This window comes from Mandrillus leucophaeus, unplaced genomic scaffold (genome assembly GCF_000951045.1).
Source record: "Mandrillus leucophaeus isolate KB7577 unplaced genomic scaffold, Mleu.le_1.0 Scaffold721, whole genome shotgun sequence".
NCBI classification, from domain to species: Eukaryota; Metazoa; Chordata; class Mammalia; order Primates; family Cercopithecidae; genus Mandrillus; species Mandrillus leucophaeus.
The window spans coordinates 551,761-575,845 of NW_012107820.1; the positions used below are offsets into that span (position 1 = coordinate 551,761).

Sequence of the window (24,085 nt, forward strand, 5' to 3'; positions counted from 1 at the left end):
GAAGGAAAAGAAAGAAAGAAAAGAAAAAGAGATTAGGGAAAAATATGGAAGAATTGGAAAAAAATGTTGAAGTAGAAAATGCATAATAAAGGAAATCATTTCAAAATAATTGCTATATTTACTTTAAAAAGTTAAATTTATTTGGGGAAAAACATCACCACAAACAAATCCAAATGGGAAGCAATAAATGGAAAATATTATCATACATTTCACATCAAATGGATTTGTTACTTAATTAAGAGTTCCATAAATCAATAAGAAAAAAAGGCCAACAACCCAATAGAGTAATGAGTAAATAATATTAATAGTTAATCCCAAAATAAGGTAAAATTTTTAACCTATTACATTGAAAAAAATAAAAAAGTTCGATAACTCTCTGTGGAGAAACTTGTACCCTTATAACCCTGCTTGGTGGGAATATAAATTTGAACTACCTTTATGGAGGGAACTTTATATCTGTAATACTACAATCAACATATCCTATGACTCAGCAAGTTCCCTTCTAGGAATTTATCCTATTTATATACTCACATATAGGTAAAATGATATGTGTGTATACATATATGTGTGTAAACCGTATATAAATACACCATGAATATTTAAACAATAGTAAAAGACTGGAAAAACCTAAATATCATTAGGAAATTGAACAAATCAATAACAGCATATCTATATGTTAAAATGCCATAGGGCCGTTAAAAATGAAGCAATTTAAAATATACTGATATGATCAATTTCAAGACGCATTACTACATCAAAAAGCAACAGGCAGTATTTTTAGAGGTGCTTATTAAAACATATAGGGTAGATTGACATAATATCTTGGATTTGTTTTCTAGTATTTTAGCAAAAAAGAGGGAAGGAGGAGGAGAGAGGACCGGAGGGAGGAGGAAGATGAAAAGAGAGAGAGAGAAAGCATGTGTTGTGAAGCCTTAATGATTGCAGAATCTGCACTGATGGATATATGGAGGTTCTTTATACTGTTCTCTCTCCTTTACATATGTTTATGCATCTTCTTAATAAAAAGCTGATAAAGCAAAATGTAGAATAGTATATGCAGGGTGAATTGTATAGCATATAATTATATTTCAATAAAACTATTATTTTGTAAAAAGAATGTTACAGAATTTGTTACCTTTAGAAAGATAAATGTATCCTACATTACATACAATATAAACAAAAGATATATTGTAATACATACAATAAAAACAAACAAAAAAATCCTAAAAACAATGGCAGCCTCTACTGAGGTTAACACTGACAGACAGAAGTGGAAATGGTGACTCACTTCCTTGTGTATCCTTCTAATGTCTTAGTAGTCTGTATTATGTGTTTGTATTATCTATTCAAAAATTTGAATCAGAAAATTTAAAATTGATGGGGAAGCATTTCACAGCATCTCAAGAATCACAGCAAAAATGTTTTAGATTTGGTAAATGTGGTGTCCCTCAATGAAATGGCTAAAATCAAAGGGTCTCAAATCAGTGACTCCAGAGAGCAAAGCAAGGACTGAGGGACTTGGTGGCTGCTCTCATGGGGAAACGCAACAATGCCAGTCACTGGCGCAGCCACTGGGAGTCTGCACTGACTGGACACCCTCTGGGGGAGCCTTGGCCCCAAGGCAACTGGTGATTCCCTTCACTCATTCAGCCCCACAGAAACATATAAGATAGTTGCTCAAACCAGTGTTTGACGTGAAAATGTAACATGGCTACATTTTCAAATTGGCACTCTTGCTATACTCCACCAATCGATAATATTGAAATTGAAATCAAAAGTGAATAGTAAAGTCAGTCGCTCTCTCCCAAAGGGATTCTGATACCTGTGAAAAGACCTGCTGACCTGCTGGCTCACTCCAGCCAAAAGCACAAGAAGCCAGCTCTGTGGAAAGTAGGGGAAAGGGCATCTATTGCTCTGTGGGGCAAGGGGTGTTACCAGCTGACCTTTGAGAGCCCATGAGTACAGCCAGCTACACACATATTGGTCTTGGGGCTTGTTTCATTACTTGGAAAAATTCCCTTTAAAGGTTAATGTCAAGAAATAAACTCTGTTACATTGAGTCCCAAGACTCAAGTGGACTTTGAAAAAACATCTCTGGAATGCTCTTTTCTCTCAGTATCAGCCTCCCATTTAAACTCCATCTGAACTGAAGGCTTCCGAAAAGGTATGTCCCTGATCTGCACGCCAGTAACATACTCTGATCAGTGTTATGCAAGGAGAGTGTGTTTTTCGTCAACCCAGAACTCAAACGCAGGGCTAACACCCATGTATCATAAAGACTGCCCCATACGCTAACATTCAACTATTCAACTGGGAGGGGGCTCAAGGGGCTTTCTGAGTACCTATAATATTCTATTTCTTGATCTGAGTGATGGCTATATAGGGGTGCTTATGTGGTGTAAATTCAACTGTAAGCTTATAATTTGAGCCTTCTTCTGTATGTATATCACCTCTCTATTAAAAGCTATATTTATCAAAACTCCATTACAGAGCTACTGTGGTTCTTTAATACTCTCCTATGACCTGTTCCATGCCCCAATTCTTCTTTCTTGTCTTTCTAATACACCTCAGTGTGAAGAGTTCTACTTTACACACCTTGTATTTCAGAAAAGGTTCAATTTTTTCCAAGCGAATCTTGCAGTGCTTCAAAACATGTTAATAAAACTTTGTCTGTCACCAGCTCCACCCATTTTTGTGCCTGGGGCTCTGGCTGGCCTTGGCTGTAGCAAGCTCTCTGTGCTTTGATAGCCCTGTACAATGCTGCTTGAACTCCATGCCACAAGGCAACACTGTAAAGAAGCTGAAAGCAGAGAGAATATCGAATATTGCAAGTCGAGCATTTTACCTGCAGTTATGTGCAAGGATGCTCAGACCTTTTCCTCACATTTCAGTGGACACATGGCAATAATGACGGTTAGAGAGACTATGACATGGGTTGTAATTGTATCATGTTTCCACATTATCATTCATTATCATCCAGTGCCTTCTTAAAAATAAAGCATATATTCTTCCCCCTCCCCCAACACACACCCCTCCTGTTCCGTAAAGTGTGACTATAGTAAAGGGAAGCTTTCCTAAGGATATGCAGCTGTGTAAGAGTCAGCAGGTATTGCACTGCCCAGATGATGTGTATGAATGACAAACAGCTTTCACCAGGTTGAGTAAGGCCTTACCTCATTCAACGCACACATCCGAGCAATGGAGCCAATGTTGTTGGTGATGGTGACCAATGTGGCCCGGGCGAGGTCTTCCTTGCTGATGGAATCTCGCTTTTCTTTACTCATCATGTTGCCAAAGCTATGTTGGAAATATTAGCGAGAGTGTTCAAAATCGTCCTCAGGCAGGGCCCATCCTTCCACCAAAGTACTGTGGAAGGCTCTATGAGTAACTGTTCAAACTCAAGTGATCCAATTTTGCTACTATGGTTTATAAGCAGACAAGATTATAGTATGCATGGCTGACTGCCCTTTTCTTAATAGGGACAAAGTAGCATGTCCATTGATGGGGGAAAAAAATTTAATGCCTCTAGATATCTGGACAAGAATGAAACAGGTGAAACTATTGCAGTTTTCTAGAACCTTCTTTCAAAGTTGCCTTATTTTAAGAACAAGCATCAAGAGCTAAATATCTCAGTGCTTCATCAAGGGCAGGAGATCAAGTCTGAGCTCTGATACAACAGGTATCTGCACCAGGCTGGTGGATTGACATTTTAAAACATAACTTAGTGAATGGCCAGGGTGGAGAGGCTGCCTTGTGTTTAATCACTACTGCTCCTAGCTACTTAATCTCTACCTTGATGCTACAGCAGATCCTTGAAGGCCAAATCGTTCATAGTCTCCTCCGTAAATGTCCTTCACCAGCTTATCAACATTGGTGCTGTCGCCTTTAGCTGCCATTTCCAGAGCTTCTTCAAAGGTCTCACAACCAGTCAGCAAGCAACATAGGCCTAGGAATGTTCCACCTCCAAGACTGAAGGAACAATAAGGTTTATTTTTAAATTTTACTTTAAGATATGCCCATCCAAGTCCCCAACTACGTCAAGACTATTAATATGGGTGAATAAAAGCAGATGAACAAAGGGGCACTTGAATTAAAGTGCTAGGGTGCAACAGAGCTTTAGGGTAGACTGGATATGAAAAGAGGGCAGAGTCTAAAAATAAACATCAAGGAAAATTTGCCCCTAAATTTGAGAACAAAACCAAAGAAAGACTCTCACTGATTTCTGTTGTGAGACCTTCACCTAACCACTAACCTGAGTGCTTTGTTCAGCCTTCCCACCTACGAAATGGGGCCAAATCATGATCTCTTCTATTTGGGTGGTCTGAAAGCAGCAAACAACCAAGAAATAACTCCTATTAAAAAACCATATGCAGCTGAATATAAATACCTAGAAAAAGAATTTGTGTGTACATAAAGCATAGTTCACAGCTATGAAGCCAAACCCTCTGATGACAAAACTGACACAGGATTGTGCCAGGAGTGGCCAGTTTTAAAAGCTGTCTTTGACCTGACCTTGCTTCTCTAGCAGAGATAATCTCATTTAGCCTCCTTGAATATTTCTAGAAGGGAACCATTGATCTGACACTGAATTTTTTTCTAGTAGACTCTCCAGAAGGTTTTTTAATATATTACTTACCACTCAATAGTAAAAAACAGTAACAAAGGTCATAAAGTGGTTCCAATGGTTGAACTACATTTAAAAACCTTTGACTTGTTTAGGGGGAAATTTCCTCTAAAATAGCCTAGACAAAATTAGAAAGTAATTACAGTAGCCAAGAATGAACTCAATTGTGTATTAATATCAAAGTTACCTAATGGAAAGAAAAGCAGATTCAGAGTAAAGTATTGCCAGTGAACTCCCAGCAGGAAAAGAAGCATTGATTCTTGAAACTAATGGACATAGGTTTTCCTATTTCTTTACCATGTAGAAGAGTAAATGAAGAAGAGCTGCTCACATCCATCTGTTCTAAAGCCCCAAGAAGCTACTAGCTTTGGAAATTCAATTTGTGTTTGAGCACTGGCTTTTACTTCTAAGAATAAAATCAATTTGGGATTAAGGTTATGTTTAAGGTCAATAACTGTTAACAAGAAGGTACAAAACTGTAGACAGGTACATAGTTCTTGAAGATGCATCTAAAACGAAACTGACTGGGTGTGGTGGCTTATGCCTGTAATCCCAGCACTTTGGGAGGCTGAGACGTGTGAATTACTTGAGGTCAGGAGTTTGAGACCAGCCTGGCCAACACGGTGAAACTCCGTTTCTATGAAAAATGCAAACATTAGCCAGGTGTGGTGGTTCACACCTATAATCCAAGCTACTTGGGAAACTGAGGAAGGAGAATCGCTTGAACCCAGGAGGTGGAGGTTGCAGTGAACCGGGATTGCACCATTGCACTCCAGCCTGGGCGACAGACAGAGCGAGACTCCATCTCAAAAAATAATAAAATAAAATAGAGAAACTATGTGTAATATTCTTAAATTGTCATTTGTATAAAAATATACGTGATTGAAGCCAGGCGTGGTGGCTCATGCCTGTAATCCCAGCACTTTTGGAGGCCAAGGCAGGTGAATCACCTGAGGTCAGGAGTTTGAGATCAGCCTGGCCAACATGGTGAAACCCTGTCTCTACTAAAAATACAAAAATACAAAAATTAGCCAGGCGTGGTGGCATGCGCCTGTAATCCCAGCTACTCAGGAGGCTGAGGTGGGGGGATTACTTGTACCCTGGTGGAGATTGTAGTGAGCCAAGATTGCGCCACTGCACTCCAGCCTGGGTGACAGAGCTGGACTTCGTCTGAAGAAAAAAAAAAATATATATATATATTTATTTTACTTAATTTACTCATATATATATATACACACATACACATACACATACACATATATATATATGATTGAAATTATGGGTTTTCATGGAAAATTATGTAGCTAGGCACCACCAGTAGCAGCCAGCCAAACTGTAGATGCAGTTCCATGAGTAAAAGAAGAGGTCCATGTACATTATTACCTTCACAACTTAGTCACAGTAGAAACTTTGGATTTCCTCTAAGAAAGTTTATCTTTATTTACATTTAATGCAGTATGTCATTCTACATTGCTGGTTTCAGTCTACCTACAAAGCTAGTGTGGGAACATGTTCTGGTTTGTGTGCCATTTGGATTTGGTTTGCTTTCTCCCTGTGTATTTTTAGAAAGACGTCTTTGCTCCCATTTCTAGCTTCTAAATATCTTTCACCCCCACGAATAACCTTTCTTTGGACATTAAGGATTTGTATTAATCGAGGCATTCAACAACCCACTCAAAGGTAGGCAACTGAAGACACTGGCTGACTTAGAAAGAAGGTAACTCATTGGCTGATGTGTTGGTATAAATGAAAAAGGGCAAATGCCTTGTATGACTGGAAGATGACAGACGATTCCACATAAAGAACTGGAACAAATGAGGTAAAGCGAGCATGCATTTGACAGCGAGTGCACTGCAGATAGGAGGAAAGAATGCACAGCTGCAGAGGAGCCAAATGTCTCCCAGCATTTTATTAATGTCCTCAACCTGCTAACCATTATTTAATCAAGTGATTTCCCTGCTCACAGTCAGATACATCTGTTTGTTTCAGTAGGCATACAGTAAAAACCCTCAGTGTATAAGAGACAAAAAAAAAATGCAAGAAAAAGCTGTAGAATATTATCACCATTTAAAAATAAAACAAAACAACATCATAGTGGGGGATTTTAGGAAACAGCAGAAGAAACCTTCAGTTAAGTGCTCATGCCCTTAAAACAGATTCCAAAATAATGAGATGAGATGTACTGCTACTTTCACCAAAGTTTCAAAATCATGTGCATTCCTCTTTTAACAAACTACACATTCTAATGTCAGCTATAAAGTACTATTTTTTCCATTGACTTCTATAATTGGAGTTGTTTCATTAGGAAAAAAATGTTGCTACCCAATCTGGGATGCAACAAAATTATATGTAACACTGAAATAAATCATTTGAAATCATGTTTAAAAGGAAACATCCTGTGTAGCTTCTTGAAAATAAACAACTTTAAAGTTTAATGGGAAAATCAGGTATAATACAGTAAGAAAAAACCTGGAGTGACAGCTATCAGTTCACAATAGGAGTAGCAAAACTTAAAGCTAAGCCATTTGCTAAAACAGTGGTTCCTAAAATGTGTTTTACACACTCACGCTAACTGTAGATACTAACTTCACTGCCAACTGTAATCGTTTATGTCAGAGGTTTCCTAACTTGAATTAAAAGAAACCTTTGGCAAAACAACTCTGGATCAGGATCACAGCTCCACAGACTTGATGTTTCATTCCCCTCCCCTCTCGTGGTAGCCCTGAAAGGGTTCTCTATTAACCTGCAGGCTTCGGTAGCACCTTTCCAAAGCTACTGATTGAAGAGAGAGTTTATAGGGAAGCTGGAACATCCAGACAGAATTTGTTGATGACTGGAGAATACTGGACATTAAAGGGCATTTACCAATATTTATAGACATTATTACACATATAACAGAAGCCAAACACCACAGTTTGCTTCTTCGCAGCTATTCAAGATGACCCAGATCCATGGAGCCTCCAAGTTTAAGAAAGTGTCCCTGTGATGTAATTCATTAAATTGTTAAGTGTTGATAAAACTGTAAATATCTCTAATTGTGAACAACACATAGCTTGCTCTTACCTTGGGACTAGCTTTACCAATTCAATTACTCCTTCTGGGAGGAGGTCTGTAGTTTCTTAAAAATTATATGTTTATCAAATCACTCCCTAACGTAAAACCAGCTCAGCTGAAACATTCATGTCTCTGATACTCCTCACAGTCCTCATGAGGTCACGGAGTCAGTTTTGTTTCTTGTGTGAGCAAGCAAGCTTCTATATTCTCAATAAGAAAATGTATACTTGGTAGCAATTAACTTACAAAACAAAGCCTATACTCTGGACACAAGTAGGCTTCAGTTAGAATGTGTATGTGTGTGTGTGTGTGTGTGTGTGTGTGTGTACATGCATGCCAGGGTTTCTCAACGGCAGCATTACTGATATTTGGGGCTCGATAATTTTTTGTTGCCTTATGTACTACAGGATTTTAGCAGCACCCCTGACCTCTACCCAGTAGATGCCAGTTGCAACAACCAAAGGAAAAAAAACGTCAAACATATCCTGGGGGACATTGTTAAATCTTCGCCTCTTCAGTGGGGAGCCACTCATCTATCACAAGTCATGGAAATGTACTGCAAAAGCAATGTTCTCCTCCTAATGGGTGAGTAGTCCTGCAGAATTTCAGTACTGGAGAAGTCTGTAGAAGTAATCTAAGAAACAACCCCCTTCATGGCAGAAATGATGATACTGAGACCCAGAGAAGTGACATATCTGCAGCTATCAAAAACCCGGGTTTCAACACCAAATCCCAAAGCACATTCTGCATGGCACTAATCTCCTAAGATGCTCCTCTAAAAATGGGTTCTATGGTTCCACATGCTGGAGAAATGCTTCATACCAAATTCTCCTCCTAGAATTAAGGAAAACCTATTTAGTTTTGTTTACACTGTGATGTTTTAGAGAGATCTGACCCCAGATGTTTTTCCCATGTTGAATCCCCATTAACAGGAAGCTGAGCCCCTTGGCTCTTACATGGGCCTTGGGGTGTGTGCACTAAAAAACAAGTCCCTCTGTCTTACTGTGGCCATGGTGCTGTTTCCCTGTCTACTCCACTCCAAAATTCCCTATGAGGTGTGCTGACTATTCCCGTTTTCAGGTGGAGCATTTGGCTGAGGGTAAAAAGACATTCTTTGTAGACCTAATTTGGTTTGTTGTTTGGATTGGTATATTATTTCAAGCAAGTCATTCCGAGCTAGGCATCAATGAGGGTCCAAAAGAAGGTTTCTTCTGAAGTCATCTCTGACCATCCCAAGTATTCTTCCATCTGAATTCTACTGACCCTGCCAGTCATCTGACACTTAATGTATACCCCCTTGTTGGCAAATTTCTGGTGTGTGCAATCCTTCTTCCCTCAATCTGACCAAAATTTCTATCAAGGCAAGGACTGTGTTTTATTAACATTTATATAAATCACCCACATACCACTTTAACACACCATTTGAGAAATTCTTTTTGGTTGGCCAAGGAGGTCAAGATATTTCTTTTAAAGATGTATTCAATATGCATAAACTTTTACTATAAACTGATCATCAAGAAAGAGGTCTGGGTTCAAGCACAAGTGGAAACATGTTTACCTGGTCCCTGTAACTCTTTTATAGTTGTCCTTGGAGTACACAGCTAGAATGCTGACACCTGAGCCCATGTTAACCAGCAACATAGGGTATGGGTTATCAAGGCAGTACGGCTTTTTTTGACACAATTCAGGATTTGTGGGATTTTCAAAATAGTAACATTCTGGCTTGCCGTTGAAGCCAACAGAGTCGACATAAAGCAGGCCCTGAATCAGACAGTCCAGTTCATCCAGTTTATGCAGCTGCAGGTCAGCAATCTAAAACAAAACAAACAACAAAATAAAACCTTTTGAGATAGGCGACCACTTAAGGGGAAGCCCCAGAGGTTTTAGTTCTAGCTAAGTTGGGGTCATTCATATTAAAAGCTTGGAGACACTCTTAAAATAAGTTGCAAAATCTTGCAGATAATCAGCCACTGCACAGGAAAAGTAGCCTTGGCTAGATGTCATACCTGCCCACAGTGCATGCTAAAGGACAAGAGCTTGCCTGGTTGCTTGAAATGCACCCATCAGCATGTGTCATGGGTTGAATGGTGGTCCCTGAAAGATGGCACTATGTCCTAATTCTCAGCACCCGTGAATGTGACTTTATTTGGAAAAAGGGTCTTTGCAGATCTAATTGAGTATCTTGAGAAGAAGTGACCATCCTGGATTATTGGGGTAGGCCCTGAGTCCAATGGCAAGCATACAGACACACAGGAGAGATTTAAAGGATGCAGAGGAGAAGGCCGTATGAAGACAAAGGCAGAGACTGGAGTGCTGCTAAACGGGCCAAGGAATGCTGACAGTCACCAGAAGCTGGAAGAGGCAAAGAATGGCATCTCCAAGAGCCACTGAAGGAAGTACGGTCCCGCCAATGCTTTGAATTTGAACTTCTGGCATTAAGAACTGTGAGCAAATAAATTTCTGTTGTTTGAATCATTAAGTTTATTTGTTACAGCAGCCACAGGAATCTAATAGGGGATCCCGCCAAGAAAGAGGTGCTTGCACAGGGTGAGCAGACTGAGAATACTCAGAAAGCAACAAAAATGCTATACTTCCTTGGTAGAGCATGAAGTCCCGAGGGACTGGGAACTGGGGTGAATCACCTTTGAGCCCACAAAGCCCAACTCCCCTTTTTCCAGGCTTCGGCTTTGGAGTTAGATCTGGCTTTGAATTCTAGCTCTAAAATTTACTTAACTGAAAGATTTCTCAAACCTCAGTGCCCTCATGTGTAAAATGGGGAAGATAATCATAACACTCATTGCAGAGTGCTGCTGTGAAGATTACCTAAAAATATAGGTAAAGTGCTTACATAGGCCTTGGCAAATACAAAGGGTTAAAAAAAGAGTTGGCTCTTTTATTAATGTCTGGGGTGGTCCCCGAGTATCCTATTATGTTCCTGTGAGACAAAAATGGACAGGGGCAAAAAGGTAAAGGGGAATGACCTGGCTGAGGGCTAGGCTTAGGGTCTGGTAGCCATTTTGCATTCTCAAAAGTTTAATTTATGATCCTCAAATGTATTACTACTGGCCCAGAGATCTGGATTCATGATCATTTTCCATGGACCAAAGAAAGAAAAAAAAATCTAACAACCACAAACATGAAACTGAACAAATGAAGATAATTTAAAAGACCCAATATAATTAAAAAAAAAAAAACTCTTTAAAAATATAATAGCAAGTATTTACTGTTTACTACATGCCAAACCCTTGTACCAGATTATTTAGTTCTCCCTAAAACCCTAAAAGTAGGTACTATCAACCTTATTCTATGGTTAAGACTCACAGAACTTAAATAACTTTCCTAGGTGACACAACTAGCAAATATCTCCCAATGACTTGCTGTGTACTTCTCATGTCTTCATTGTCATAATGGGTACTGCTTCTGGAGTCTGGAAACAGCCTACGCAAGTGCTAGACTTAGATATTTTGTCAAAAAGATATTATCTTCATTATAAAAGTTAAGAGCTAAAACGGGCTGGGGTGTGGTAGTTCACACCTGTAATTCCAGCATTTTGGGGCACCGAGGTGAGAGGATCACTTGAGTCACGGATTTTGAGAACAACCTGGGCAATATAGGGAGACCCCATCTCTTAAAAAAAAAAAAATTTGCCTGACGTGGGGTACATGCTGCTGGTCCTAGCTGCTTGGGAGGCTGAGGTGGGAGGATCACCGAGTCTTGGGAGGTCAAGGCTGCAGGGAGCCATGATCATGTCACTGCACTCCAGCCTGGACAACAGATTGAGATTCTGTCTAAACAAGCAAAAAAAAGAGCTAAAACAACATTTTTGACTTCCTGTTACTCATTTGAATTTCCTATTTAACAAAATCCTCTGATTATATACCTGCAGAACAGAATTAGTTAGAATAGGTTACCAACCAGATAGTGGATGTATTCTTGAAATAAACATTCTAAATGACCCATGGTGCTAAGTAAATCTACCTCATAAATGGTTCTAAACATTTCTTTTTTTACCAAGTGAAACTCCTGGATGAGATATACATAATTATACATGTTTTAAGAAGCAAAATTACAGACATAAAACTATCTGGACACCTGAAAGACTATAGCAGGGCATAGCAGTGTAAACACTATTTCCTCTGTTCTCCCTGATTCCACAGCCTGCCATTGCACTTACAGCACAGGTGACACTCTGGCTTGGTTTCTGGGTCTCTCGCTGCCCCTTAGCACTATGCTCAAAGGCCTGCACATAATAATTGCTTAATAAACATTTATTACGTGGAACAGGGAGTTATTATCTCTTGGATCACCCCAAACTGAAAAGTAGCAATTTCATCAGCCAGTTTTGGAAGTATAGTTTAACTGCTTAAAAATTAATCAGAGGTTCATCAACAATATTGACAGCCAATTCCAGAGTCAACATAACAAACACAAACACAAAGTCTGCCCTGCTGGACCTCCTGAAACTATACTAGGAAAAAAAGAAAAACCTGCCAAGGCAAATAATCTACGCATGTACTACTTTGACCTGAAAAGAAACATCATTATTTCACCTTTTCCCTAAAAATCATTTTCTAACAAAGTACTAGCAGCAAACAAACATCTCCTCTACACATTTCACTGAGGGGTGGATATCTCAAGCTTGAGGTCATGCATCCTCAGACAGGGAAACAGATACATGTCACTTTCACTGAACCCTACAGAGAGCTCCCTCAAAAACCTTCACCATGTGGGAAAAATGACAGGGTGCAGGCAGTGAGTCACACTGCTACTTGGATTTTCATATAGGCCATCTGAAATTCAGGACAAGTTGGGAATCAATTATCAGACTTTGCAGTCCATTAGTACAACTGAATTAACTTTGTGCAAAGCTTAAAACAGCATGTTGAGATTTCAGCTAGTGAGAAACACTCTCTCTCGGGGCTTAGTTTTCTTTACATCAAGGGCCACAGACTCAAATGCCTAAAGGAGACTGTAAGAAAACAAAGGAGCAAAGGCTTTGACTAGATGTAGAGTCACAGAATAAGAACTGTAGCAAATAAGTCAACCTGCACCTATTTAAAATTCACCTGCCGCCCACTGTTGCCATGCGATGTTAGGGGCCCAGTGTTACCAGATGACCCTATTTTTTAAGAGCCAGAAATCCATAAGACGGTTCTTTTCTTTTCACAAAGGAGACCTACAGAGACCTGAGAGAGACGAATTTCAAACATGCTCAGTGACTGAGAAATATAACAAAAACCTCAAGGATAGCTTTTTCCTCACTCTATCAAATGATGACGGGGGCCATCTATGAGTGGTCAAGTCTCAAGCCAGAATGAAATTGAGAATGATAGTGTCTACCAAATCTTATGCTCCTGCAATATCACAAATCAGTCCTCAGATTAATAACAGGGACCAAGGTAACAAGTGTTCGTAAATGATGCCCTTAGGTTTAGACATTCCACAGATCCATAGGTGTCCTACCCGCTCATGATGACTTTTCCATCACTATACACTTTTTAAGACTGGTCCCTTGGAGATTTCTGGCATAAGAAAAGCCAATTCTTAAGTCCTCACACACTGAAAAAAAAGTGATGAAAGTAATCAGAAAACCCTTTCTGCTGCCCTAAGTTTCATGTCAACCGAATAAGACTATTGTTATATCCTACTTATTCTAAAGGTAGGTAATTTTTTTACATTTAAAGTAACTAAAAGAGTTACTTCTGACTTCTAGTCAATGTTAGGTTTGGACTGGACAAAACTCACAGGTATCTACATGTATACTTCCAAGATGTTGCAGGTTGAGTTCCGGACCATCTCAGTAAAGTGAATACTGCAATAAAGCAAGTCACGTGAGTTTTTTGGTTTCTTAGTGCATATAAAAGTTGTTGACACTGCCAGGGGTGATGGCTCATGCCTGTAATCTCAGCACTTTGGGAGGCCTAGGCAGGCAGATCACTTGAGGTCAGGAGTTTGAGACCAGCCTGGCCAACATGATGAGACCTCTGTTTCTACTAAAAATACAAAAATTAGCCAGGTGTGGTCATGATGTATCTGTAATTCCAGCTACTTGGGAGGCTGGGGTAGGAGAATCGCCTGAACCCAGGAGGCAGGTGTTGCAGTGAGCCGAGATCACGCCACTGCACTCCAGCCTGGGCACAAAGCAAAACTTCGTCTCAAATAAAATAAAATAAAATAAAATAAAATAAAATAAAATAAAATAAAATAAAATAAAAAAGTTGTTTACACTATACTGTAGTACATTGAGTGTGCAATAGCATTATGTCTTTTTTTTTTTTTTTGAGATGGAGTCTCACTCTGCTGCGCAGGCTGGAGTGCAGTGGCACAATCTGGGGTCACTGCAAGCTCTGCCTCCCGGGTTCATGCCATTCTCCTCCCTCAGCCTCCCGAGTAGCTGGGACTATAGGCACCTGCCACCACGTCTGGTTAATTTTTTTGTATTTTTAGTAGAGACGGGGTTTCACCGTGTTAGCCAGGATGGTCTTGATTTCCTGACGTCATGATCCACCTGCCTTGGCCTCCCAAAGTGCTGGGATTACAGGCGTAAGCCACCGTGCCTGGTCTAGCATTATGTCTAAAAAAAAAAAAAGTACATACCTGAATTTTAAAATATTTTATCGCTAAAAGATGCTAATAATTTAGTAATATTTTTGCTGGTGGAGTCTTGCCTCAATGTTGAGAGCTGCTGACTAATCAAAGTAGGGTTCGCTGAAGGTTGGGGTGGCTGTGGAAAGTTCTAAAAATAAGACAAAAATGAAGTTTGCTGCATTGGTTGACTCTTCTTTTCACAAAAGATTTCTCCACAGCATGGAATGTTGTTTGATAGCATTTTATCCACCATAGAACTTCTTTCAAAATTGGAGTCCATCCTCTCAAACCCTGCCACGGCTTTATCAACTAAGTTTATATAATATTCTAAATCCTTTGTTGTCATTTCAACAACGTTCACAGCATTTTCACCAGAAGAAGATTCCATCTCAAGAAACCATTTTCTTTGCTCATCCGTAAGAGGCAACACCTCATTCATTCAAGTTTTATCATGAGATTGTAGAAATTCAGTCATATCTTCAGGATCCACTTCTGATTCTAGTTCTCTGGCTAGTTCTACCATATCTGTGGTTACTTTCTTCACTGACATCTTGAACTCTGTCCATGAGGCTGAAATTCACTTCTTCCAAACTCCTTCTAATTCTATTTTACTCCCCCTACTTGAATCTCAAATGTTCTTAATGGCATCTAGAATAGTGAATCTTTTCCAGAGGTTTCTAATTGATTTTACCCAGATCTATCAAAGGAACTGTAATCTACGGCAGCTATAGCCTATGAAAAGTATTTCTTTAAAAAAAAAAAAAGTATTTCTTAAATAATAAAACTTGAATCTTGTAATTATTCCTTGATTTATGAGCTGCAGAATGGATGCTGTATATTAATAGGGGTGAAAACATTAATCTCCTCTTACATCTCCGTTAGAATTGTTGGGTGACTAGTTGCATTGTCAATGAGCAGTAAAACGTTGAAAAGATTTTTTTTTTCTGAGCAGTAGGTCTAAATAGTGGGCTTAAGTATTTAGTAAACCATGCTATAAACAGATGTACTATCATCCATGCCTTATTGTTACATTCGTAAAGCACAGGGAGAGTGGATTTAGCATAATTCTTAAGGGCCACATGATTTTCAGAATGGTCAATGAGCATTGGTTTCAACTTCAAGTTACCAGCTGCATTAGCCCTTAACAAGAGAGTTACCCTGTCCCTTGAAGCTTTGAAGCCAGGCACTGACTTCTGTTCTCTACTATGAAAGTTTTAGGTGGTCTCTTCTTCCAAAACAATATAAGGCTATTTCATCTACACTGGAAATCTGTTGTTAAATGCATCACCTTCATTAGTGACTTTAACTCTATTTCCTGATTAGCTTGCTGCAGCTTCTACATTGCACTTGGGACTTTATCTTGCACTTTAATGTTATAGACATGGCTTCTTTCCTTAAACCTCACAAACCAACAACCTCTGCTACCTTCCCACTTTTCTTTTCATGTTTTTTTTGAGACAGGGTATCACTCTGTCACCCAGGCTGGAGTGCAGTGGCACAATCATAGCTTACTGCAACCTCTGTCTCCTGGGCTCAAGTGATCCTCCTATCTCAGCCTCCTGAGTTGCTGGGACTACAGGGGTGCACCACCCCATCTAGCTAATTTTTTTATTTTGTGTAGAGACAGGGTTTCACTATGTTGCCCAGGCTGGTCTTGAACTACTGGGTTCAAGCGATCCACCAACCTTAGCCTCCCAAAGTAATGGGATTATAGGCATGAGCCACAGGACCCCGCCTACCTTTCAACTTTTCTTTGGCAGCTTCCTCACCTCTCAGACTCTAGAGAATTGAAGAGTTAGGGCCTTGCTCTGGATTAGACTTTGGCTTAAGGGAATGTTGTGGGTGGTTTGATCTTTAATCCGGACAACTAAAAGTCTGTATCAGCCATAAATCTGTTTTTCTTTCTTATTATTTGTGTATTCACTGGAGTAGCACGTTTAATTTTCCTTTGCATTCACAATCTGGCTAACCATATGGCACAAGAGGCCTAGGCTTTGGTCTGTCTCGGTTTTCAGCATGCCTTTCTCACTAAGCATAATGATTTCTAGCTTTTGATTTAAAGTGTGGGACATGTGACTCTTCCTTTCACTTGAATATGTAGAAGCCAATTAGGCCAAAAGTAAGACTATTAACTGGCCTAATTTCAATATTGCTGTGTCTCAGGAAATAGGGAGGCCCGAGGTAGGGAGAGAGATGGGGGGACAGCCCGTCAGTGGAGCAGTCAGAACATACAACATTTATCAATTAAGTTTGCCATCTTACATGGGCATAATGTGGTGCCCCAAAACAATTACAACAGTGACATCACTGATCACTGATCACAGATCACCATAACAGATACAATAATAATTAAAAAGTTTGAAATACAGCAAGAATTACCTACATGTGACATAGACAAATGTGAGTGCAAGCCATTGGAAAAATAGTGCCAATAGACTTGCTCAATGCAGGGTTGCCACAAACCTTCAATTTATAAAAAACGCAGTATCTGTGAAGCGCAAAAAATGAAGCATAATAAAGCAAAAGGCAATACAACAAGGTATGTCTGTATTGTAATGAAAAGCTACATGGGCAGAACTAATGACTTTTGAAAAATAAATTTTCTGATGTTAAAAATACCTTGCATTCTTGAGAATACGGTTGTTGAAGTTAGAAGTGTGGTTGTGAATAAAAATACTAGAATCTGTACATAAAATATTCTGCTAGGTTACTTAAAACAAAACCCACAGAATATAGACAATAGGAATAAACACAAAATTCACTGAAACCTACAGGGCCTTGGTGCACAGTCATGCAGAGTTCTCCATCTTGAAAGCCACTTTTTAAATGGTGGGAATTCCTCATCAGCTTATCAACATCTTAGCCTATTTGAAGTTAGGCTAAGTTTTTCTTCTGTGTTCCATTGTGATAAATCATTGATTTTGAAGGCTAATTTTTGCCAGTCAAAAATTTGGTTGTGATAATGATCCTAAAATGTTAAAAAAGAAAACAAGAAAGGAAAGAAGGAGGGGAGGGATGATGGGAAGGAAAAAAAGAAGGAAAGAAAAAGGAGGAACAAAGTGCAGATCTGTTCAACTGAGAGTATTCTACACAGGTCTAATTTAATGATTGTGTCATGGTTTATAGTTCTTTCTTGTACATTTTAAATGGAATGAAGAATAGTTACATTATCTAAGGATTCAAGTACATAGAGTATGTATTTTTAAAAAATAGTATTCAAATATAACAATTGCTTACTATTCAGGGTCTGTTGAACATCTTTTACCTAGCCCTAATCACTCAAATAAATCACACAGATGGACTTTTCAAACCCCTATCTGCAAAGTTGTGTTATACCAAAAACAGTGATTTTATGCAATAACAAGAACAGGACTTTATAGGTATGTAGATGCACTTCTGTATGATTTGTCAAATTGTATGGATATGTACAGTAGTACATATTGATCCTTTACAATTAAGTTAACATCTTTGATTTTCTATTCTAGAAATGAGGAGAGCTTGGATTATTAGGACACTAAGGGCCTTGGCACTCACTGCTCCATCTGCTTAACATACTCTTTCTTTGCATGATTTGCTGTCTTATTTCTTCAGGTCTCTGCTCCAACATAACCTAGTCACACAAAGACCCTGCCAGCACTCCCTATCTTCTTTGCCCTGGTTTTTTCCCTCCATTCATAGTAATTATCACCATTTGACATATTCTATATTCACTTTGTTTTTTGAGACAGTCTTACTCTGTCACCCAGGCTGGAGTGCAATGGTGCGATCTCAGCTCACTGCAACCTTGGCCTCCCAGGTTCAAGACATTCTTGTGCCTCAGCCTCCTGAGTAGCTGGGATTACAGGCGTGTGCCACCTCGCCTGGTTTATTTTTGTATTTTTAGTAAAGACAGGGTTACGCCATGTTGGCCAGGCTGGTTTCAAACTCCTAGCCTCAAGCAATCCACCTGCCTCAACCTTCCAAAGTGCTGGGATTACAGGCATGAGCCCCTTTCACCTGGCTCTATATTCTCTTTTTAATTTGATTATTGACTGTCTTCCCCCACTAGAATACAAGATCATGGTGAGCAGGGGCTTTATTTTGTTCATAACAGTACTTGGTGCATTGAAAGTGCATGATAAAGTATTTGTTGAGTGAGTGAATGAATGCTTAGGAAGGAGGATAGCACCTATTCATCCTCATAAAATTTGGAAAGACTCAGGCACATCACTAACATAATATCAAACGGGCTATAGGAAAAGATCTATCTATTTCAATTCTGTCTTCACTTTGGCTGAGACTCAGCCTGGATACAGAAGGCAGTCCATAGACTCTTCTTTCACAGATGGATGCCCAACCTGGCCAGGCTATTTAACAAATGCTACATACTTGCTCCCTACTCCAGTCTCCTCATTCGGCTTCAAAAGCCTGTCTAAAGGAGGGGAGGCTTCTTTATCTTGGTCGTAATGAGATGTGACTTTTCTCAGCTTAGAACCTTGAGAAATACACCTGCTCGTGGCCAGCACATATTGAGTAACTTTCTCCCAGGGTATACATTACCCCAGGGGGGAGATGGAGGCATTGACAGAGGTTGCATAAATCCTCTGGGTCACTCTGGTTCACTTCAGGCTCTCCAGTGCAAATGGACAGATAGGGTGTCCTTGAGGGACCTGAGGAGCTCAGAGCAGTAAGAGTGGATCAGTATTTCCTTATGAATCAGAATTGAGTCCAAGTCCCAGCTCTTACCTAAGTGGCATTGCTAGAAGCTTTTGATCTCTCTGGCAGCTTTAGTTTCTTATCTATGTAGCACAAGAATGCTACACTTTCTCACCTCCAGAGGTCACCTTCAGTTCTGAAGTCTTACTCCCACCTCTTTGCAGATGACAAAATGAGGCCCAGAGGAGGGACAGGTCTTGCCCAGTCACCTAGCTGATGAAATCTAGAAACAGGACTGGAATTCAGGTTCCATTATGGACTGAAACTTAGTTCTCAAGCCCATGGATCTCAAACGTCTCAGTTTTAAAACTCTTTGATCATGAGCCTCTTTGGTGAGAAACGGATTCCATGGGTCATTTAAGTAAGTGGCAAGTCAAACTCTATGATGGGTAATAGGAGGGGACATAGAAGAAAAAAACAAAACCTGAAGATAATTAGTCTCACTTAGGATACTATTCTAGGACTCTGTTGTCTGCTCTTACAGAAACTTACTATAATCAATGAGGTAAATGGGGTTACTTTTGATGGCACAAGTAAAATTTGCATTTATAGCTTTATTAAATATCATGAATGTGCACTGATTCATTAATGATAGACTTTATAGCAAGACTGGATTACATTAGTTGGGCACAAAATGGCAGTAATTTGTACTACAGGCTTTGAGAATATGTGTTTTATGACTTACCTCACTATATGTTCGACTTTGTAGTAAGACTAATCCTAAAATCTCCCAACCCTTCCTTCTTCTATATTCAATTACTTTTGTTTATCTAGCTTCCTTCCCTTCCTTTCCAAGATATATCTACATCTATTGTTTCACTTTATTCTCACTTTATAAAATAAAGACTACACAGTATGGAGATTATTATATTGATGGTAGAAAATGAAGAAATTGGAATGCGCAGATGTTAAAGGAATGCTAAAAAAAAGAGAAACATTGGACTGTATGTTACCTATCCACATCTTCCATTTAGCTTCATTTGTTAAATCTAAATAAGCAATGTACAGTTGGTATGTACTACCAGTCAGGATACAGCATTATCTTATCCTTACTACATAAAATTATACTCCCTAAATGGTATTCATTAATGAAGGAATTCACTGATAAATAATATTACAGATTTCACTTCTGTTTGTGAGCAAAACTTCTGAATGGCATTCATATGCTGAAAAAAGGCACTTGAGAGCAAATGCGTAGAGAGAAGTAATCATTTTTGATAGGAGTCATAGAAGCCTTCCCGTGGGTCTCTGTTTATATACGCATAAAATTGGCATCATGATTATATAGTAAAAGTCTGTGGATAATTCTAAGTGAAATACTTCAGAAGGGATTTTAGCATCTTGCCTTTAGCATATTACCCAGCAATAATTGTAATAGAAATGATGATGATGATAACTATATTGAGCACTTACTGCCAGGTACATATTATCTCATTTAATCCTACATGTAACAACCCTGTGAGGTAGGAGCTGTTTTTATTCTTGTATAGGTGAGAAAACTGAGGCACAGAGAGGTGACATAAGCTTGTCCAGAGTCCCAAGGCTAGTAGTCTGGTTCTTAGGTGTGAGTGGCCATGATTATGGACATGTGAAAGGTTTGCTGTTTTAACAAAGACAAACCCGACCTACCATTCTGAAGTCCTCTTCAAACTTGAAAGCTCCACCTCCTGTAGCACACAGGGTGGTGTGAAGGCTAGAGAAGTTTTTCTCGCTGCCCATCTGAATGAACCTGTGCATAGCACAGCTGGGAAAGCGGATGAAGTGCAGGTTCCCTTTGCGTCCACACATGGTCAGGTTTTTCAGTTCCAGGTGGACGTCTCGGATCCCAGTTTTCCCATAAGCAGTATTAGAAGTCAAATACTTCCGGATGCTCTTCAGGTTCTCTACTTCCTCTTGCTCCTCTTCGGCTGTAATATCCTTCGGTTCGAAGTAGACCAATTTAACCAGCGTTCCACCGATGTCCATGCCAAACCATGGGAATGCTAAAGGACAGAAAGAAAGAGCGCTGCTGAAAGCTATGTGTGCAAAGAAGTGTTCAGTTTTTCAATATTAAATAAGCAAATGCAGTGGTGTCATATCTACATGTGCATTTAACATTCAATTTATTTGAATTCAACTACATGTGCCTGGAAGGAGTCACAGATAGAGAAAATTTTACAATTGAAAGAGTGCCCATGGCTCTGCTCACACGCCACTGCACTCCACTCAGAATTGAGTGAGATGAGAAATAGGATTCTGCAGTTCCCTAAGGCAGTCTCAATTCCTGTGTGCTTCCTAGGGCTCAAGTATCTCACCAAGCTGAGTGTTATTCTAATATTTAAATATAGATATATGTATTTTTTGCATACATCCTGGATCCCAATTCCTAACTATTTTTGTCAGAATCTTCACCAAAGAAACTGATCTGCTTCAATCCTAGAGGAAAAATTGACCATGCTGGGTGTACCAAGAGATGGTATGTTGGTCTCTAACCTAGGGCGCATTTCAGTGATTCCATTTTTTTGCTTTATGAACTGACTTTAGAAGATGTGATTCCACTGTTTTAATCTATACAATATATAGAATGGGGAAAGAGAGAGGAAGTAGATTACGAGAGATGATGCGCAGACGCGAAATTCTAAAAAGAACAACTCGCATTATATCTGATTTCTTTCTGTGTTAAACAGAGACATACTGTCTATTCCAAATAGCCTGCTCAGAAGTTTTCAACATGGCTGCCTTTTAGAATCAGCTGAGAAGCTTTTAATATTCAATTTCTGGCCTCTTCTCGCACATATTCTGTTTAATTCAGGCATGGTATCCAGACATGAATATCTTTTAAAAGTTCTCTAGTAATTCTAATCTGCAGACTTGGAAACTAGTAAACCAGAGGAACCATGGCCAGGTCTGAAATACAAAGGCATGCCTCTAGGTGAAAGTATACTTAATGTGCTTGTGATGCTTATCTATGATAATATGACTCTCCATCATGATGATTTTTATTGTTATAAAAGCTCTTTATTGTTAAGAGCTGACATGAGCAGAGGTGAGCTACCTAAACAGTCTGACTTTATTTAGAGACAGCCTGGAAAGTTAATGCCATACTGTCAAATGCTCTGCAACGAACACAGAGCAAACCCAAATGGGAACCCAAAGTCTGGAGTCTTCCTTTTTATTTCCCTCACAGAATCCATTGGCAAAACCTGAAACTGTAATATTAAAGCTGAGTTTAAAGACTCAGGGTGCAAAAATAGCTTCCTTCCAAGTTTCTTTTATTTCAGCCCTAGAGAACATCCATATAAATCCTTGTCAAATTCTCTACACTGCCAGAAACATCAGTGGGCCCTACAGAAGGTCTTTTTTCTAGGCACCCCTACTAATACTTAGTTTTCAATTCAGGAGGGCTGAGGGAGGACTGCCAGGCAGGAAACCATTTCTGTAAACAAAATCTTCTTTCCTCTGCCTCACTATTGTTATTTCGGTTATGATCCAAGATAGCTGCTTCTCACCTGTTGAGCAGAAACTCTAGCATTATAGAAAAGTAAAATTCCAGGCCCTCAAAAGATTAAGAGCAACAAATTTCACTGACAAGACCAAGTTAACAAATGTCTTGTTTTCTTTGCAGACGTTTGCAAAGCAAATTCCACAACCAGTGTAGGCTGGGAAACTCGCTTGTCCTAGCAGGAGATGAAAAAACTGGAAACTGGTCATCCCCATTTGTTGATTCAGCTCACAGATGAAGTCTGTTGGTTTATTCGCTAAAACTCACTGTCAGCATGGGCCACAGTGCAGGAGCAGCATGTTGTAATGGGTAAAGCCCCAGATTGGGATTCGGAACATCTGCTTCCCTGAAGCAGCAGACAGTAAGTAGCTCACTGTAACTCCTTCCACCTCTTTGGATTTTAATTTCCTTATCTGTAAAAGGAATGGATTGCATTAAAATGATCTCGAATTTCTTCCCTGCTGTCAACTTTCTATGAATTCTTTAAGAAATACAAAAGAAATATTGCAAGTAACCCAAATCATAGAGTCTGACCACAGTTTTTTTGGGTGGAGTTTTAAACTCCCCGGAAATATACTATGGCATGTTAACAAATGCCTGGGCTATGCCACTAGTGCTGCAGTTGCAATCCATTCTCATCAGAGCGGGGAAGCTGCCTACAATGGATAGGATGGGGGAAGGGTATTTTGGAACATTGCTGGGAAATATTTTGGAAATATTTTGACAACATCTATTACAATTGAAAGTACACATGCATTTTTAACTCAGCAAAGCCCTTTCCTGGGCCATAAAAAAAACACAAGTATTCCAGGATAGGCATAAGAATGTTCACTGCAGCATCTTTTATCATGCTCAAATCAAAAAACAAAAACAAAATCAAGGCAAATTGGAAATAAGATGAGTGTCCTTTAACAGGGAAACTGTTCAATAAAATATATGACTTCCAAACTGTAGAATATTAGGCAGCTATTAAAAAGAGAGTGAGGCCAGGTGCAGTGGCTCACACCTGTAATCCTAGCACTTTGGGAGGCTGAGGCAGGCAGATTGCTCGAGTTCAGGAGTTTGAGACCAGTCTGGGCAACATGACGAAACCCCATCTCTACCAAAATACAGAAATTAGCCAGGTGTGGTGGTGCACGCCTGTAGTTCCGGCTACTTGGGAGGCTGAGGTGGGAGGATCACATGATCCTGGGAGGCAGAGGTTGCAGCCAGCCAAGATTGCACCACTGCACTCCAGCGTGGGTGACAGAGTGAGACCCCCCCAATCCTCAAAAAAAGAATGAAATCTATTTCAGTAGGCTAGAAATATTTCCCGAATCTTCTGTTAATAAGAAAAGCAAGAGATGCCTATAAGTGTAAAAAAATTTTTAAGCCTATTTGGTTTAGGGAGAAGAAGGGAGGAAGGAAGTAAGAAGGAAGGAAGGGAGAAGAGAAGAAAGGTAGGAAGCATAGTCTCTAATATGTTCATGATTATATGAGCCTGCGGAAAAGCATAGAAGGCCCCCAGTTGTTAATATGTATAGGAGTGGCAGAATGAGTAGGTTGTATAGCTGGTGGCTAGAGATTCAGGAAAAGGGATTCTACACTTAGAGCTTTCAGTACATGCAGATAAGAAAAAAAAAAAAGAATTATGCAGTAATGGA

General features: G+C 39.5%; 1 protein-coding gene across 4 annotated transcripts in view; it reads right to left on the reverse strand.

Annotated features, from left to right (window-relative positions):
• PANK1 (pantothenate kinase 1) overlaps positions 1-24,085 on the reverse strand; it is a 125,579-nt gene that overhangs the window by 13,510 nt on the left and 87,984 nt on the right. For 3 of the 4 annotated variants that reach the window (XM_011965366.1, XM_011965367.1, XM_011965365.1), the window contains 4 exons: positions 20,591-20,943; positions 9,237-9,490; positions 3,793-3,969; positions 3,174-3,297 (listed from right to left, as the gene is read on the reverse strand). In XM_011965366.1, the coding sequence (XP_011820756.1) occupies positions 3,174-3,297; positions 3,793-3,969; positions 9,237-9,490; positions 20,591-20,943 (908 nt within the window). The remainder of the gene's footprint in view (positions 1-3,173; positions 3,298-3,792; positions 3,970-9,236; positions 9,491-20,590; positions 20,944-24,085) is intronic. The other variant, XM_011965368.1, reaches the window with a different exon arrangement.